At 43.2% G+C, this 17,715-nt stretch overlaps 1 protein-coding gene across 3 annotated transcripts in view; it reads left to right on the top strand.

Moving 5' to 3' along the window:
* The window catches only part of xpo7 (exportin 7), a 36,507-nt gene that overhangs the window by 11,375 nt on the left and 7,417 nt on the right, over nucleotides 1-17,715 (top strand). For all 3 annotated transcript variants that reach the window (XM_063210712.1, XM_063210711.1, XM_063210710.1), the window contains exons 7-22: nucleotides 2,250-2,415; nucleotides 2,984-3,057; nucleotides 3,559-3,678; nucleotides 4,057-4,203; nucleotides 4,900-5,072; nucleotides 5,787-5,980; nucleotides 6,862-6,967; nucleotides 9,004-9,139; nucleotides 11,002-11,075; nucleotides 11,480-11,560; nucleotides 11,800-11,863; nucleotides 12,403-12,511; nucleotides 13,530-13,636; nucleotides 14,093-14,181; nucleotides 15,129-15,236; nucleotides 15,904-15,986. In XM_063210712.1, the coding sequence (XP_063066782.1) occupies nucleotides 2,250-2,415; nucleotides 2,984-3,057; nucleotides 3,559-3,678; nucleotides 4,057-4,203; nucleotides 4,900-5,072; nucleotides 5,787-5,980; nucleotides 6,862-6,967; nucleotides 9,004-9,139; nucleotides 11,002-11,075; nucleotides 11,480-11,560; nucleotides 11,800-11,863; nucleotides 12,403-12,511; nucleotides 13,530-13,636; nucleotides 14,093-14,181; nucleotides 15,129-15,236; nucleotides 15,904-15,986 (1,831 nt within the window). The remainder of the gene's footprint in view (nucleotides 1-2,249; nucleotides 2,416-2,983; nucleotides 3,058-3,558; nucleotides 3,679-4,056; nucleotides 4,204-4,899; nucleotides 5,073-5,786; nucleotides 5,981-6,861; nucleotides 6,968-9,003; nucleotides 9,140-11,001; nucleotides 11,076-11,479; nucleotides 11,561-11,799; nucleotides 11,864-12,402; nucleotides 12,512-13,529; nucleotides 13,637-14,092; nucleotides 14,182-15,128; nucleotides 15,237-15,903; nucleotides 15,987-17,715) is intronic.

The following is a 17,715-nucleotide window of genomic DNA, read 5'->3' as shown; positions in this document are numbered from 1 at the left end:
CACTCAGTTTCGTAAGCAGGATCGCATGATTTTCAGAGATGTGACGTAGTCAAAGGGAAGAACCTGAACAATGAGTCAGCATAACCATGGCTTGATTCATAACTGAATTGTTCTGAGTTCAGCCCAATATTAGATAGACTAGGGCAATAATTTGAATTTCTATTAATGTAATACAATGTAATGTTGCCCTCTCCTCAGGCTTCTGTTAATGTAATGTAATGTAATGTAATGTAACGCGGCCCTCTTCTCAGGCTTCTGGTTATGTAATGTAATGTGTCCCTCTCCTCAGGCTTCTGATAATCTAATGTAATGTGTCCCTCTCCTCAGGCTTCTGATAATCTAATGTAATGTAATGTATTATACAATAGTTAGATCCGGTCAATTTATTTTGCGATATCTGATTGGATGAGACGCGTTCTACTGGCATTCTACGCGTCGGTAAGGAGGATGATGTCTAGGTGGACATCATCCTCGGAGACTCATCACACCTAATAATCACTCCGCCGTGGATAGAATGTAACCAGGGCCGCGCGTTTTGAACTCGCCATCATTCTATCTCATTGTCTACTGCGGAGAAAGTGAATGTAACCAGGGCCGCGTAGTTTGAACTCACCATCATTCTATTCCATTGTTCTATGCTGGACTAAGTTGGGCGCACGCACGCCCGCATGACAGAGAGCGTAGGCTATCCCAGTTGGTAGCTGGATTCTGGCAGAGAGGAAAGAAGTTATTTGATTCTAGTGCAGTTGTCTGGGCAGTTGGCACACCTCTGCGGCCGCTATTTCGTGGTCTTTTGAAGGCAATCCAACATATAGCCTATTTTAAATATTCATACACGTAAGATAGTTTCAAACGGGAGGTATGCGAGACAACGGACACTTTTTTGACACAGAGACGGAAAGGCTATGTCAGTCTACTGCAGTGTATGAGAACCGCTATAATCGGATCTCATTTGTGCTGCGGGAGAGGGAGTGACGAGGAAGAGATGCTCTTAAAAATATAGCCTAGGCTATCAGCAATTGCCGTCCACCACGTGCAAATTAGTAGGCTACAAAGTGGGCATCTGGAAGCAAGATACCGTGTGCCATGCGATTTAAGATCATGGCCGCTTGGAACTGGAATGAGTTGCCTTTTCGTTTAGGAGGGAAAACGCGAACCCCTTTCTCGGGTTCGCACCCACATCAGACGTTTGCATGAGAAAGTGTTTCAGCAACAAAGTTGTAGCCTGCAGTAGCCTAAACTTTAGCAGACATCGGGGTATCATAGGCCTACAAGGGATTGATTTGTGTGGTTGTGCGTGTGAGAACAGCGCTCGGATCTCATGCGGCACTGGAGAGGAAAGGACGAGGGGGGGTGTCTTTACGCGGCTAGCAGCAAGTTTGCGGTCCACAAAAATGTGAAAATCAATATCGGCTGAAAAAGGCTTATAAAATAGGCATCTAACTAAAATGTTGAAGTTGCACAGTGTTTTCATTTATCATGCATCATTTTAGTAAGCGAAGCCCAGTAGCAGTCCACACAGAAATGCACTTCACACCGTTTCATGGAACTTTGCGCGCTGGCGCTGTCAGCTCGTCATTGCATAGCAACCATACAATCAATTCGGAACTACTTTGCTTAGCGGAGCAGGTAAACAAAGTATGATTAAGGTAACTAATAAACACGAATTCGAACATTTATTCTGGTATTTTGTTGGCAAATGAACTATTGTATAAAAGCAATATGACCCTCGTGGTCGGTATGATGTGCACTGACATCCTCCCTGGTGTGATTGCCGACGGCACTCAGCCTTCGGCTTCGTGCCTATGGCCGAACCACACCAGGGAGGATGTCAGTGCACATCATCCCTCCCACTCGGGTCATATTGCTTAAATGTAACCCTCTCCTCAGGCTTCTGGTAATGTAATGTAATGTGGCCCTCTCCTCAGGCTTCGGGTAATGTAATGTAATGTGGCCCTCTCCTCAGGCTTCTGTTAATGTAATGTAATGTAATGTAATGTAACGCGGCCCTCTTCTCAGGCTTCTGGTTATGTAATGTAATGTAATGTAACCCTCTCCTCAGGCTTCTGGTAATGCAATGTAATGTTGCCCTCTCCTCAGGCTTCTGTTAATGTAATGTAATGTAATGTAATGTAACGCGGCCCTCTTCTCAGGCTTCTGGTTATGTAATGTAATGTAATGTAACCCTCTCCTCAGGCTTCTGGTAATGTAATGTAATGTAATGTAATGTAATGTGGCCCTCTCCTCAGGCTTCGGGGAAGAACCTGAACCTGAATGATGAGAGTCAGCATGGGCTGCTCATGCAGCTCCTCAAGCTGGCCCACAACTGCCTCAACTTCGACTTCATCGGCACGTCCACGGACGAGTCCTCCGACGACCTGTGCACCGTCCAGATCCCCACCAGCTGGAGATCAGGTGTGTGGTTGGGTGTGGTTGGGTGGGTTTTGTTGGTTTGAGCTGGTGTGTTTGTTTTTGTATCTGTAGGTTTGTGCTTTTAAATTCTGTGTGTGTGTGTGTGTATGTATAGCCCGATTTGGACAGGACTCTATTTTACCTATGGACCCACGGTGAGTCGGAATAATTACGAAAAATGTCTGATTTCTTAGTCCTGTGCCAATGTGCCATGTCTGCGATTTGTGAGGTAATAAGTCCGCTGCGAATTACCTACTATATTTTGGCGAAACTCAGACGTCCTGGGGTAATTTTACATAGGCGCGCCGTTTGCACTCCCTTGTAATGTCTGTGAATTGAGTAAATAACAGACGTTTGTTTATCCCGTCCGAATGCACCCCAAAAAATGACCAGGAGGCCATAGGTAATATTTATCCCGTGCGAATCGTGTGTGTTAGAGATGCTTAGAGGACTCTGGTGTTTGAGGAGGAGGGCTTGAGTAGATATTTTGAAGATGGAGGCGGTGTGGACAAGAGCTTGGTGATTAAATTTAGAGACTGACGCGTTTTTCTCTCTCCTTTTTCTCCTGCAGCATTTTTGGACTCTTCAACCCTCCAACTGTTTTTTGATTTGTATCATTCCATCCCTCCTTCCCTTTCTCCTTTGGTAAGTGACTTGAGGATCTTTAACATCTTAAAAAAAGATTTTTAAGTTTCTCAGTGGATTGTTCATTACTCCCGCCCCCCGCCCCCATTTGAGTCCAAATTGCATTGTCTCCAACCAAAAGTGTGTTTGGTGAATGAGGTTCTTCTGTAAAGGGACACTGTGCAGGAAATGGTCAAAAAAGGTACTGTAAATATGCTGATTATTGAAACTGGGCTGCCTATTGCCAAATTTGGAAATTCAAATTTTTGGAAATTCAAAATGGCGGACCATGGAGAAGATCCCCCTTTTCATGTGTGAAGAGTGCAATTTTTCCAGTCATAATGAATACTTGGAATTTGATGCTGGTGGTAAGTATTCATGAAAAAGGTAACAATAGTGAATGGGCAGCATGAATTTCTGGAAATAACTAAAAGTCTCACACAGTGTCCCTTTAAAGAAAAAGATGGGAAGCTGTTACTGTTTGACTGACTCACAGGTTCATTCTGGTTCTGTTCCCCTCAGGTTCTGTCTTGCCTTGTCCAGATAGCGTCAGTCCGGCGGTCACTCTTCAACAACGCAGAGAGGGCAAAATTCCTCTCTCATCTAGTTGATGGCGTGAAGAGAATACTGGAGAATCCACAGGTAATTCATCATCCGGCTTCACAACGCGATATGACACTAATTTGATGATTAAAGATCTAATGAATATACAATTTGCTTTAGTTATTAGAACTATGTATTTTGACTAGCAATGCATTTTTTTGTGTCCCCTGTCGTACTTCACATACAAAAAAACGTTGTGAGAAAAGAGGGGTGTTGTGGTGCACTGCAACGAACCCAGGTTTGAATCCAGAATGGGTCCTGACTCCTGTCCCGATTCCCAATACTCACTCCCTCCCTCTCTCCTTTCCTTGCTCCATCTTGACTGTCCTGTCCCTATACAGGCTAAAATGTCTGGCTTCCCCAAGAGAAAACTTGCCAAATTAAAGGCTATTAAATTGTACCTTTGTGTGTTTTCAGAGTTTGTCTGATCCAAATAATTACCACGAGTTCTGCCGGCTGCTGGCCAGACTAAAGAGCAACTATCAACTGGGCGAGCTCGTGAAGGTGGAAAACTACCCAGAAGTCATCAGGCTAATCGCCAATTTCACCGTCACCAGCCTACAGGTTAGTCACAGTGTCGCCCTAGTGTGCGAGATCATTCCTAACGCATGTTTTGCAAATCATAAAGTTGAATTTTTTAAAATTTTATTTTTTAAAGTCCACACATTGCTTAGGATTTTTTTTTTCGATATTATATTCAGTTTGTATTTTTGTTGGTTGAAGTACATTAGAGTAGAGTAACTTTATTGATCTCCAGGGGGAAATTAAGGTGTCAAGTAGCTTACATAAATACACATAATGCCCACATGGACAGTTCAAGACGCATAACACGGCTAATAGTCAAGGAGGTAAAATAAAAACTACAGAAAAAGGCAATTTTGCAAAAGCATATTCTGTGAGTTGATATTGATGTCATCAAAAAGGGGAAATATGTCTATAAACTATTTTCTAGCCTAGTGTAAGATCTCACACAAATGCTGTCATAAAGTGTCCTTGCCTTGTGCAGTTTGAATCATGCACTTCGGTTTAACACCCTGTAAAATTTAACATGGTTTAGTCCCAGTGTGCGTTGCAGTGTCATTGCATCACGTGTTTTTCAAACAATCCAAATATAAACACAATAAAAGAAGGTCGTCGGTTTGCCTGCAGAAAAGAGTGCACTTTGAAGTGTCATTTGGCTGCTGTTCATCTCATGAAACCTCAGTTAGCAATGTGCATAAAAGTCTGTCTGTCTCTGTCTGTCTGTCTGTCTGTCTGCAGCACTGGGAGTTTGCCCCCAACAGCGTGCACTACCTGCTGAGCCTGTGGCAGCGTCTGGCTGCGTCTGTGCCCTATGTGAAGGCCACGGAGCCCCACATGCTGGAGACCTACACTCCCGAGGTCACCAAGGCCTACATCACCTCGCGCCTGGAGTCCATACACATCATCCTCAGGTACGCGGACGCTCACACACACACATACACACACACACACACACACGCACACACACACACACACACACACACACACACACACACACACACACACACACACACACACGCCCCCTCATCTTCAAATCATGGACACACACACACTCCATCTCCACCGTCCTCAGTTATGTGTACACACGCACACACACTCAATTATACATGCTTTCTGTCACACACACACACACACACACACACACACAGTCACATTTTTAGGGCTTTGGGGACACAGGGTGTAACATAGTCAAATGTTCGATCAAACCGCTTCCTTTGCGGAGGTCTGCACTCTGATGGGGCTTTCAGGCCGACCAGAACGGAGCTGGAGCTGGTGCCCGCACCAGTTACGTTCAGCACTAAAGTGCTTATCTGCGAACCGCCCGTGTTCATACCGGGCTCTGAACTTTTCCTGCACGTGACTGCGTTACCCGGATGAACCTGCTGACGGGCACGCTGTCGTCACGGTTCGCGGAGAAAAACCTAGTATTTTGCGGTTCGCATTGCGAACCAACTTTCTGGTTCACGAACGCAAATACCTGTGGCATGAACACGACGGCCGGTTCGCGATTAGGTGCGGGAACGGGCTCCAGCACGGTTCTCAGTCGGCCTGAACGCGCTATGAATGCATTTCTGTTTTCTTTGTTTGTTCATCTCCTGGTGTATTTGTTTGTTTGTTTGCCTCAGGGATGGCCTGGAGGACCCCCTGGACGACGCGGGGCTGGTGCAGCAGCAGCTGGATCAGCTGTCCACCATCGGCCGCTGCGAGTACGAGAAGACGTGCGCCCTGCTGGTGCAGCTGTTCGACCAGTCGGCACAGTCCTACCAGGAGCTGCTGCAGTCCACCAACTCCAGCACCATGGACATCGCCGTGCAGGAAGGTGAGAAGAGGGGGCCTACACTCTTAAAGGGGTATGCCACTATTTTGGGGCTTAATACAGTTAAAATCATTGGCCAAGGTTTATAAAGGTGGTAAAGTGTCTTATTTTTCATGTAAGCCGTTGTCTTACTTTAAGACAAGTTAAAAGAGGGAGCATGTCGCTAAGCTAGTGAAAGTCAATGGATCCGTGTAGTATGCTACAATGCTACACGGATCCATTGACTTTCACTAGCTTTGCGACATATTCCCTCTTTTAACTTGTCTTAAAGCAAGACAACGCTTAACATGAAAAATAAGACACTTTACCACCTTTATAAACCCCAGCCAACGATTTTAACTGTATTAAGCCCCAAAATAGTGGCATACCCCTTTAAGAAGCTGGTCCAGGAGTAAACCAGGTTAAGTTGAGAGGTAAATCATCTAATAGAACAACCTGGAGAAAAGGTGGACTCCAGGCTCTTCTATTAAATGATTCACCTCTTAACGTCACCTGGTTTACTCCTGAACCAGCTTCTTGCTTATACCCCTCTGGCCTACAGCACACCACTTGTGTCTTGGTGCTTTACTACTCAGGGTTGCGTTTCTCCAAAGCGTAGTTGCGAGCATTGCGGTGCACTTTCGAATTTGACAATTCCGGTTGCCCGCCTGAACACTGGGGATGTCAACAGCTGCTGTCGGCAGCTAGTGTACTGTATGTGGTTGTATGATATGTAGGCATAGCAGCACATTGTCTGAAACTAGGGCTTTCCTAGCCCTTTTTTTACACCAGCCAATTTGTGATTGTAGAAGACTACAGTACAGTACATGCCAGAAATATTGGTTTCTGATATCAACATCACTGTTTTGATGGGGAGATATTATAAAGCCTTTGTCTGTGTTCAGGACGATTGACGTGGCTGGTGTACATCATCGGAGCCGTGATCGGTGGCAGGGTCTCTTTCGCCAGCACAGATGAGCAAGATGCCATGGATGGAGAGCTTGTGTGTCGGTAGGTATACAGAAATGCTGCCAAACATAAAGAGTGACTTCATTCAGCTCAATTTCATTCAATCACTTGAAAGGTCCGTCTAACACCTTTTAAGTGGACGGACAAGCTACAGTAATGATATCCCATCTTTTAACAACAAGCCAAAACATCTGATTTAAGGCCGGGTTATCCTCTCTTATCAACCTACAAGTCAACGCCGTTAGTTTTGATTTTTGCTCCATTCTAGGTCTGTGCTATCCCGTATACGTTGCAACAGTAGGGGCAGCAAGATGATTGTTCAAACTGCCTTCAATACAAGGAGTAAACTAGACGTGCCTGTTGCTTTACAGCTACACAGCTACACAGACTCGACGACAATGAAAATGAAACATTTAATAAATGTCACGTGCATTTTTGATCGCACTAGCAGCCGCAGTAGTTTGGAACAAGGAAGTGTCTCATTTTCGAGAATAGGTTACACGAAGGGTAATGTTTCCTCGGAAACACTGTTCAACTGGTCCCGATACAACTTCAGCGCCGTAACTTGCAAGTGCACGTGTTGTCTTTGGTTCGTGTAAATAAATGAAACTACAAAGCACGGGCAACTTATTTAATGAACATCTCACAGTCCGTAGCCCGGTGAAGGTTAGAACAAGGAAGTAGCTGTTTTTTCTCGAGCGAGCACTCTGCTCTGGTCGAGAGGACCAATCACAGCGGCTCCTGCTGCCGTTAACTGCATAGCTGTCTGCGGGCAGTCACATTTTCAGGGGTGCACATTATGTCACTGCGGGGGTGGGAAAAATAGTTGCGTTGCTGTCTGCATAATCGCACTGACACGTTTGTTTCGGAGCATAAACCAGGCTTTACTGAAGGTGTATCATTGAGGTGATTGTGTGTGTGTGTGTGTGGTTTTGGTTTTGGGCTTTTCTTGGTTTTTACCTAAAACCAGCCATACAATGTTTGATATTTTTAGTCACAGGTATTCAGGTCCTGCTCACACTGCGAGTGAATCGAAGAGTTTAAAAGTTCCCATCTCATCTTACGTCCTCACTAAGGATAGACCGATATATCGGTATCGGCCCGATATTTGCAATTTTTAAGTGTATTGGTATCGGCCGATACGTGTGTGGTTTTGGCCGATACGCAATATTTATTATTTTATGTCATTCGGGTTTTTTTTTTAAGTAACAAGACACTTTATTTTTTTATTACTTGATTGTTAGACATTATCAAATTGAGGTAGAACTTGTAACATCTAAACACCCACTCTAACAATCAAGTAATGTTAAAGGAATGTTTATTTTTAAGTTGAGACCTGGAATATTTGTCATTTTTTAACCTTTTTTTTTTAACCCATTTCGGCCCCAAATATCTGGTATCGGAAATCGGGTATCGGCCAAGGGTGATGGGAGAAAAAAAAAATCGGTATCGCATCAGCCATTTAAAAACCTGTATCGGTCGACCCCTAGTCGGACCCAAGGGTTGCATGCGACCAGAATGCTCACACTGTACAACACGGCAGATGAGAAAAACGTGAAAGGGCAGCTGAGGTGGCGGATGTGCTCCAGAGCGAATCGCACTGCCCTGGCAATGTGTACTTTTTTGTGCATGGCTAGTGTGAAAAGTAGTGTCTAATCGGGTTGTAGCACTGCATCAACTGTGCGATTCACTCATGAAGGGCAAACAGGATTTCAAACCGTTTTGATTTTCTTGCAACCATATGATTGCTGATCTCAGGCTGGTCGTGAGGTGAAATCGCTTGTCGTTGCCCCATGTACACTACACAATGCGTGACTCATGATGATGACCTCCAATTCAAACAAAAATCTCGATTCCCACAGTGTTGCGACTCAAATCGTGGCAAAATTTGGACATATCGCACAGTGTATACCAGGCATTGGTTGTATCATACAGTGACATGGTGGCACCTTCAGTGTAACCTTTCCAAGTTGTGCAGGCCTTCTCTAGACTTGTTTAGGTTTAGGTTTTGACACATTTACGAAATATTTTTTTTTGCCATTGGTATGTTGATTTTTTTTATTGTTGTGAATCAACAGAGTGTTGCAGTTAATGAACCTAACGGACTCGAGACTGGCGCAGGCGGGCAACGAGAAGCTTGAGCTGGCCATGCTCAGTTTCTTTGAGCAATTTCGCAAGATCTACATCGGTGACCAGGTGCAGAAGTCCTCTAAGGTGCGCTTCTTTCAATCAATAAATTCCTCCCTCGCTTTCTTTCAATCAATAATTTCCTCCCTCGCTTTCTTCTAGCATTTACAAAGAAACGGCCTTGTTTTGATGGCCAAGCCATACTCCAGACAACTAGCATCCGCTGACAAAATATGATGTAAGAGACGGCACTTTGGATTGCTAGGGCTTTGCTCAGCTCTCCGTGTCTTGTGCATGTCAGCAAAGTGTAATAACACTGATATTGTTCCATTCTGGGTTTGGAGCGTCACTCCCCAAGATCTGCTAAAGCATTTTGAAGAATTGCCTCTCTCACACTACCCATATTTGCTTGGGCTACAAATCGGCCCTAACAAGTTGTTAGAAAGTGTTCCTCAAGGGGAGATGCCGATCATCATGGGCAGCTTGGCCTTTTTTTTAATTTAAAGTATTTTTGGGGGGATTTTCAGCCTTTATTGATTTTTGTGAGACAGGATAGTGGAGGAGAGACAGGAAGTGAGCTGGGAGAGAGAGATGGGGAGGAACCGGCAAAGGACCCGGACCGGGAATCGAACCCGGGTCGGCCGAGTGGTAAACGTGTGCCCTACCATATCAGCCACGGTAGGGCCAGCTTGGCCTTTTTTGTGTGTGTTTACTGAAAATCCACTAAAGGACGACTGACCTGTATAAACTCTGTGCCCTACCTACCTGCTGTGGAATGCCCATTTCCCCCTATTGTCAACGCGGCCCTGTGTCTGCCTCTCCTTTTGTGGCCAGGCCCGTCGACTCAGCCCTTTTGATTTGCTTGGTGCCGCATTCAAATAAAAAAAGCCTCGCTCACATTTTTTTGTTTAGTTCTGCTCATGCCCCCTCAGTGGCCTAACAGTAGTAAAAGATGTGTTTATGATGTTGGCCGTTCTTTTTTTTTAAGAAAAAGCTGAAGTGTGATGTCACCTCCATTGCAAATCCACCCACTGCATGGTTTCTCTCTTTTTGCTGCCCACAGGCTTCAAATTGTGAACACCTGAGATAAGTGGTGTTAAAAGTAGTAGTGGAAACTTAGTATCGCTGTCCCAGTCCTTATTGTGTCCTTGAATTTACTAGATCCGCTCACTTTTTTTCTCATTGTTTTACCTGCCCAACCTAGCCTAGCAAGCTGAACCCCTTACAGCTGAAAGCAAATTTAATTTGCGGCCACTAGGGGCGTCTAGATTTCTAGGCTACATCCAACCTACAGTGATGCCTAGATTGTGGATTTAACCCAACCCAGCCCAGTATTTGTCTTCGCTGAAACCCAAAACTGTGGTGGCAACGAGCAGAGACATCCGTTTGACAAAAAACCCAAAACATTTGGGTTCTGCTTATTTGAAAAGCAGGCTTATTCTCCAGAAAGTGTTGTTGGATGAAGTTGAAAGTTAAGATGAATGCTTTGGGTGGGTTGCTGAACCCTGCTTGATTTAGAAGTGCCTTTCTTCTCCTCTTTCTCCTCATCCTCCTTCTGCTGCTTCTTGAGCGCACTATTAATAGACCTGCTATCTTTGCCCAAAAAAAAAAACAGTGACTCATGACAACCCATTTTTCTTAGACAGATTTGTGACATGGGTTGCACGGTTTTTTGGGGAGAGGTGACAGACAAGAGGGGAAAAAAACATGTAGGCCAAACTGGGATGAGTGATACTGCAGAATGATCATGCAAAAAAGTATTTCTGCACTACGGTATTCTGGGTAGAACTTAACATTCATGGCTATTGTAATGTGCATTCCCATATCGATACCGTAGGTTGTTGACCATGTAATTGCAGTGCAATATTTTTAGGCATGTCTCTGTCTCATTGTCATTGTGGTTGTTGACAATTTTGTTACTGTTTCTGGGCCTCCTTTCGCTCCTGTAGTTGTACCGACGCCTGTCCGAAGTCTTGGGGTTGAACGATGAGACCATGGTACTCAGCGTGTTCATTGGGAAAATGTAAGTTTTTTTGTTTGTTTGTTTTTATATTTTTATTCATCCTCATTAGAATCAAGAGGTTTAAAAAAAGTCTTAAAGTAAAAAGTCATTTCAACACCTTGCTTGCTGAATATTTTGTGATCTTAATGAGCTAATAACTGCGTTGACATTTTTGAAAAACTATGAAGAAATTATGTGACTGTTAATGTAATTAATAATGACTGTGCGGATGGTTTTGACCCATTGACCTTATGTTGGTATTATATTTCCGCAACAGCGCTACCGAAAGCTAAAAACGTCATTCTGAATTGTCTTCTATTGGTTTTGATTCATGTTTCAAGATATGTGTATTATTTAAATAGAAGTGAGAGTATTAAATAAATTTTGTTTGATGCATGTTGATGGGCTTTTCTGTTTCTGTTTAGCATTACCAACCTGAAATATTGGGGACAATGCGAACCAATCACCTCCAAGACACTACAGCTCCTGAATGACCTCTCCATAGGATATCCTTTCCCAAGAACATTCTGCAAAAAATAGAATGTGGCCCATTTTCTCCGTTTAATTCTAAGAGACATGTGGCCTGTGTTCATGTTACTAGTCGCATATGGCCATTGAGTTGTGTACCATAGGCCTTAGTCCTCTGCACTGTTGTGGGTTTGCTGCCCACGTGTCTTGTCTTGTTGCATGTGTTCTTGCTCTTTTGTGGTCTGTTTCAGTTTGTTCCTTGACCACTTCCCTATACGTACAGTAGTGTGAGAAAGCTGGTGAAGCTGAGTGCAGTCCAATTCATGCTGAATAACCACACAGTGAGTACACACACACACACACACACACACACACACACACACACACACACACACACACACACACACACACACACACACACACACACAAACCCGCACACACTTCCAGATTTCAGGATTATAAATGCCTACACTTCATTGATTTGTAGTATAAGGCAGGGGTTCCCAATCTATTCCAACTTGGGACCAGCTTGAAATTTCCACAAATGTTCAGGGCCCACCTCTGACAAAAATAGCAATACAACTCAAATAAATAGTAAAGAGCAACACACACACACACACACACACACACACACACACACACACACACACACACACACACACACACACACACACACACACACACACACTTACTGTATATTGTTTTGATTTCTAGAAAATGGTTTCAAAGCCTACTTGGAATACTTTGAAGGCTTGCCAGTGGGCCCTGGCTCACAGTTTGAGAATCATTGGCATAATGTCTTGCCTGTCGTAACCCTGTTCATCTAACATCCCCCTTCTCCTCCACTTCCCCTTTCCCCCCTTCTCTTCTCTTTCTTCAGAGCGAGCACTTTTCCTTTCTCGGCGTAAACAATCAGTCCAACCTAAGTGACATGCGGTGTCGGACCACCTTCTACACGGCACTGGGACGCCTACTCATGGTGGACTTAGGTGAGAATTTTTACCTCCCTTGTTCAGTGTGCATGGACTCCTACATTTTTAACCCCTTAATTCACTACCGTTATAAATTGGCTGTTACCAGAATGGCAATGACCAAGTCATAATGTATTAATAAAGGCCCTGTGCACTGGTGTAGTGCCATGGTAGCAACGTTTTTTTCAGTGACTATTACAATGTCCCAGTGTCGGGATGGTGTCTGGTAAGGGGCTATGAGAAAAAGTCTGGATGTGTTAGCATTTCCTAATGGGTACAGTCCAATACCAGTTTTGAGGCACCATGCAGTCTAATTTATTAACGTATAAACTAGAGGTGCACCGAAATGAAAATTTGCGACCGAAACAGAAAAATAATTTATCACTTGGCCGAATACCGAAACCGAATATTACAGTTCAGTCAAAAGCGATAAAAAGTTAGTTTTTTCACTATTTTTGAATATTACTGAAATCTATGGTTTACAAAAAATGTTTTGACATGTTTTTGAAAGAAAATAAATGTGTATTTGATGTCTTCAAATGTTAGAGTAAAATTGATATTAGTTTAATTGATGCCCATTTTCAATTCATTTTCTATTCGGCTGCTCAATTGGCTTTCGGCCGAAAACCGAAAGTGTCTTTTTTTTGCGTTTTCGGCTGAATATTTTCTGCGGCCGAATTTTCGGTGCACCTCTAGTATAAACAATTACTTTCAAAATGTGAGTGTCATGAAAGTGTTTTTTCAGCAACACTGCTGCATTACGTTATCACCACTTGATTTTCTTGATGTGCTTCCGTTTCGTCTCTTGAGCCTTCATCAGATCATCATTTCTTGCATTGTGCCCTGCGTGTTACTTACCTGCGCTCTGCCTGGTGTGTGTGTGTGTGTGTGTGTGTGTGTGTGTGTGTGTGTGTGTGTGTGTGTGTGTGTGTGTGTGTGTGTGTGTGTGTGTGTGTGTGTGTGTGTGTGTGTGTGTGTGTGTGTGTGTGTGTGTGTGTGTGTGTGTGTGTGTGTGTGTGTGTGGTGGTGTCCACAGGGGAGGACGAGGACCAGTTTGAGCAGTTCATGCTCCCTCTGACTGCAGCGTTTGAGGCCGTTGCAGCCATGTTCAGCACTAACACTTTCAACGAACAAGAGGCCAAAGTAAGCCTTCCACACATTTCTGCATGCTAATCAATGCTGTGCATTTATTCGTTTCCCTTTTCCCTATTTTGAACGTGTACTTCAATTAGCTGTATTTCTTGTAGATGCTTTCTTGCTGTGTGAATTGTAAATTGTTAGGAAGCCAATGAAGTGTAAAGAAATCCTGCACACTGTCAATTCCACCAAAAACTTAAATACAACGTTTCGGTATTAAACAAAATGTTATATTTAAGTTTGTTGGTAGAATGGACAGTGTGCAGGATTTCTTTACAGTTGAATGACAACCCCACTGGGATAATATCCCACGCACCTTTCCAACTACAGAGGTGTGCAAAAGAGTCTTCTTGAACTGTTTAGGAAGCCAATGAAGTAAATTGAATTGAAACGAATGCTGAGTTGCATAAAGGAATCACAGGTGTAGAACTCGATCTTCATGGAGGATTTCTGTTTTTCCAGAGGACATTAGTGGGCCTGGTTCGAGACCTTAGAGGAATCGCCTTTGCCTTCAACGCCAAGACCTGCTTCATGATGCTGTTCGACTGGATGTATCCTTACTGCTCACCATTCCCATGTTATTAGTTACAGTAGTGTCCTTACTGCTCACCATTCCCATGTTATTAGTTACAGTAGTGTCCTTACTGCTCACCATTCCCATGTTATTAGTTACAGTAGTGTCCTTACTGCTCACCATTCCCATGTTATTAGTTACAGTAGTGTCCTTACTGCTCACCATTCCCATGTTATTAGTTACAGTAGTGTCCTTACTGCTCACCATTCCCATGTTTAGTTACAGTAGTGTCCTTACTGCTCACCATTCCCATGTTATTAGTTACAGTAGTGTCCTTACTGCTCACCATTCCCATGTTATTAGTTACAGTAGTGTCCTTACTGCTCACCATTCCCATGTTTAGTTACAGTAGTGTCCTTACTGCTCACCATTCCCATGTTATTAGTTACATCAGTGAAGACTGTGTACAGCATGCCCAGGTTCAATCACACTCAACGTGTGTGTGTGTGCGTGCGTGCGTGTGTGCGTTCTACAGTGTTTGTTTGAACCAAATTGCTGTTTTTTCATCCCTCAGAGCAAAAATCTAAATCTGGTTGAAGCAGACTTTTCTGACATTTTGTCTTTAAAAAAAAAAAAAACACGCACACGCACACATTCCCAGTCTAGATGCAGATGATGATGATTACAAATCAAACTCCTTCCTCTTGTCTTTTCTTGTGGCCTCCAGCCTCTTGACAAGATCTTGCAAAATGATGAATCAAAGGTGATTTTTTTAAAATTATTATTATTACTTGCAATCAAGGTGTTTAATGTGGGATAGCCCGCCAACAGCCACTCTGCGCCACTTGCCCGTGGGAACAATTCTTGTTTTCTCCACGGAAGCGGTGCGACACTGAGGCTGGACGGAAAGTACGGGAGGAAGTAGATTGACCTCCAACAACCAATGAGTGCTTTGCCTCCTTAATGCACTTCCTCCTTGAACAGCTACCCCTCCTACATGCCCATCCTGCAGAGGGCGATAGAGCTGTGGTACCACGTCCCTGCCTGCACCACTCCTGTACTCAAGCTCATGGCCGAGCTCGTCCATAACAGGTACACTAATTCTACCCAAAAAAAGTCCAGTAATAACTACGCCAACAATGAAACAGAGAAATGCCTTCAACACCTCGGTATTAGGTTGGATTAGATTAAATTCTTTACTGTAGGTAATGCAATATCTTAAAAAAAATGGACACATTTGCACCATAAGGCTTTGTCACAAGATAAAGAAGATGTAATTTCGAGTCTAAACTCAATTTTGACAAAATCTGTAGTTACTGTGCCTTTGCCTTTGTAGGGCAGTATTTGTCACTTGCATTGCTTTAGTTACTTTTCTATTCTGCCTCTTGCATGTGTGCCCTGTTCCATACTACATTTCACTGTTGTTGTAGTGACCATAAAGAGCCTCTTGTGCGTAAATACATGATGGCTTCATGGCTGATTTCCGAGTACCCACTCTGTCCCAGAGATATGACTGAGCTAAACATCTGGCAGCGTTTTAGTTGCACAAGCAGTCTGCGTTGGCCTGATAGTTTTCTATGACTGAATCACTGATTACTTTTTTGTCGTTCCATTTCCCTTTCCCTGCACCTCTGTCAGTCAAAAGAACCCAGTTTTTAATTCGCACAGAGATGAGCTTTAATTAACACGTTATGAAGAGCGGTCGTCAAGCTGTGTTGTGACACTTGTGTCAACACTGTGTATGGTGTCACTCCTGCAGGTCCCAGAGGTTACAGTTTGACGTGTCATCGCCCAACGGCATCCTGCTGTTCAGAGAGACCAGCAAGATGATCACCACCTACGGTGCGTTACTGATGCTGCATTTCAGCCATTTATTTCCCGTCACTGATATAAGTTGCAGTCTTGAGCACCTGCATTAAAGTGCATTTCTTTCTATTTTTCTATAGCATTTTAAAGAAATGTTTGGTTTGTTTACCAACAACCCAAAGCCATCTACTTAGTGCAATGCAATATATAATCCAGATAGATGGATGGATGGATGGATAAACTTGTCACTGCAAAAAAAAAACTGGACAAATTGTTTTGCTGCTGTATGCATGAATGGATTCAATGACTGTTGCGTCTTTACACTCATTGCTCTGTCTCCTGTGTGCTTGTGTGTGGTGTGTGCACTCGTATGTTATGCGCGTGTGTTGTGTGCGTTATGCCTGTATGCTCTGTGTGCGTGCATATGTGTGTGCATGTGCTTTAGACCTGTTCAAAAAAAACTTTTTTTGTAATTTTGAAGCCAATTGCTGTGATTCCCATTCTCCAAGGTGTGAAATGGCCAGATATAAAATTATTTTGATTTTGGACCATGGGAAGACCTGCCTCAAGAGCCATAAAGTTTCAATGTTTATTTTAATCAAAAACGCCTGACATTTGGCCCCATTTTGCCTAATAACTTCACAGCCATTTGTCATAGAGCATTGTGGGTGGTGTCACCTGAAAGCTCACAAAATTTCCCTTCAGATGATACCCAATATGTCAGTATCATGCACAGTTATAGCTGACTTTAAAGCAGAAATGTGTTAAATTTAGGCAAATTTTGGTGGTTTCAGCTCAAACAATACTCAATTGGACCCCAGAAAGGTTTATTAATTCACCAAAGTATAGTGCCAAATTGAAGTCTGGAAGAAAATATATTTCCTAACATTTCATATATTGCCAGTGACACATCCTGAACTGTCAGAACACAATATATAAAGTCGTGATCTCTTGCTTACTCTTCCTGTGCTGTCGGAAGACAATATTGGCCTAATGGATCCAGATTTTGTTGGTTTGCCCACAACGAAATGATCAGTCTATAATTTTAATAGTAGGTGTATTCTAACATGGAAACATAGAATATCAAAAAGCAAAGTAAAAAGTAACTTTAAAAAATATGTATTGATTTCTATTACATTGAGGGAGAAAGGCATTTGATCCCCTGGTAACCATTAAGACTTCTGGTTCCACAGACCAGTTGGGCACTTCCAAACAACTCATCATCTGAAATTCTCCCATGAGAAGGTACAGGACAAAAGGGTCAGACACTATGAAAATAAAGTTCAATGTCTGCACACTTTGTATACTTAGCACACTTATTATACATGATAATGAAGTTTAAGGTGTGTGTGTGTGTGTGTGTGTGTGTTCTGCTGATCTTCTCTTGAGTTCATCTGTCTTATTATCTGGTAAAAATAGCTGTTTTGCCATGGCTTCTATCCTGTTCCTTGCCAGATAGTGGCAGCTGAAACAGTCCATGACTACAATGGCTGAGATCCATTCATCCATGGTTTATTGACAATGCAACACACACACACACACACACACACACACACACACACACACACACACACACACACACACACACACACACACACACACACACACACACACACACACACACCTTTGGGACATAAGAAAAGACATAACACATAAGACAACAGCATACATTTACTGTTACCAGAATGGCAATGACCAAGTCGTAATGTAGGCCTATCACTATAGGCTCTGTGTAATGTAATAGTAGTGTTACACTAGTACTATT

This window comes from Engraulis encrasicolus, chromosome 11 (genome assembly GCF_034702125.1).
Source record: "Engraulis encrasicolus isolate BLACKSEA-1 chromosome 11, IST_EnEncr_1.0, whole genome shotgun sequence".
Lineage (NCBI taxonomy): Eukaryota > Metazoa > Chordata > Actinopteri > Clupeiformes > Engraulidae > Engraulis > Engraulis encrasicolus.
This window is presented reverse-complemented; position numbering and strand designations above follow the sequence as displayed.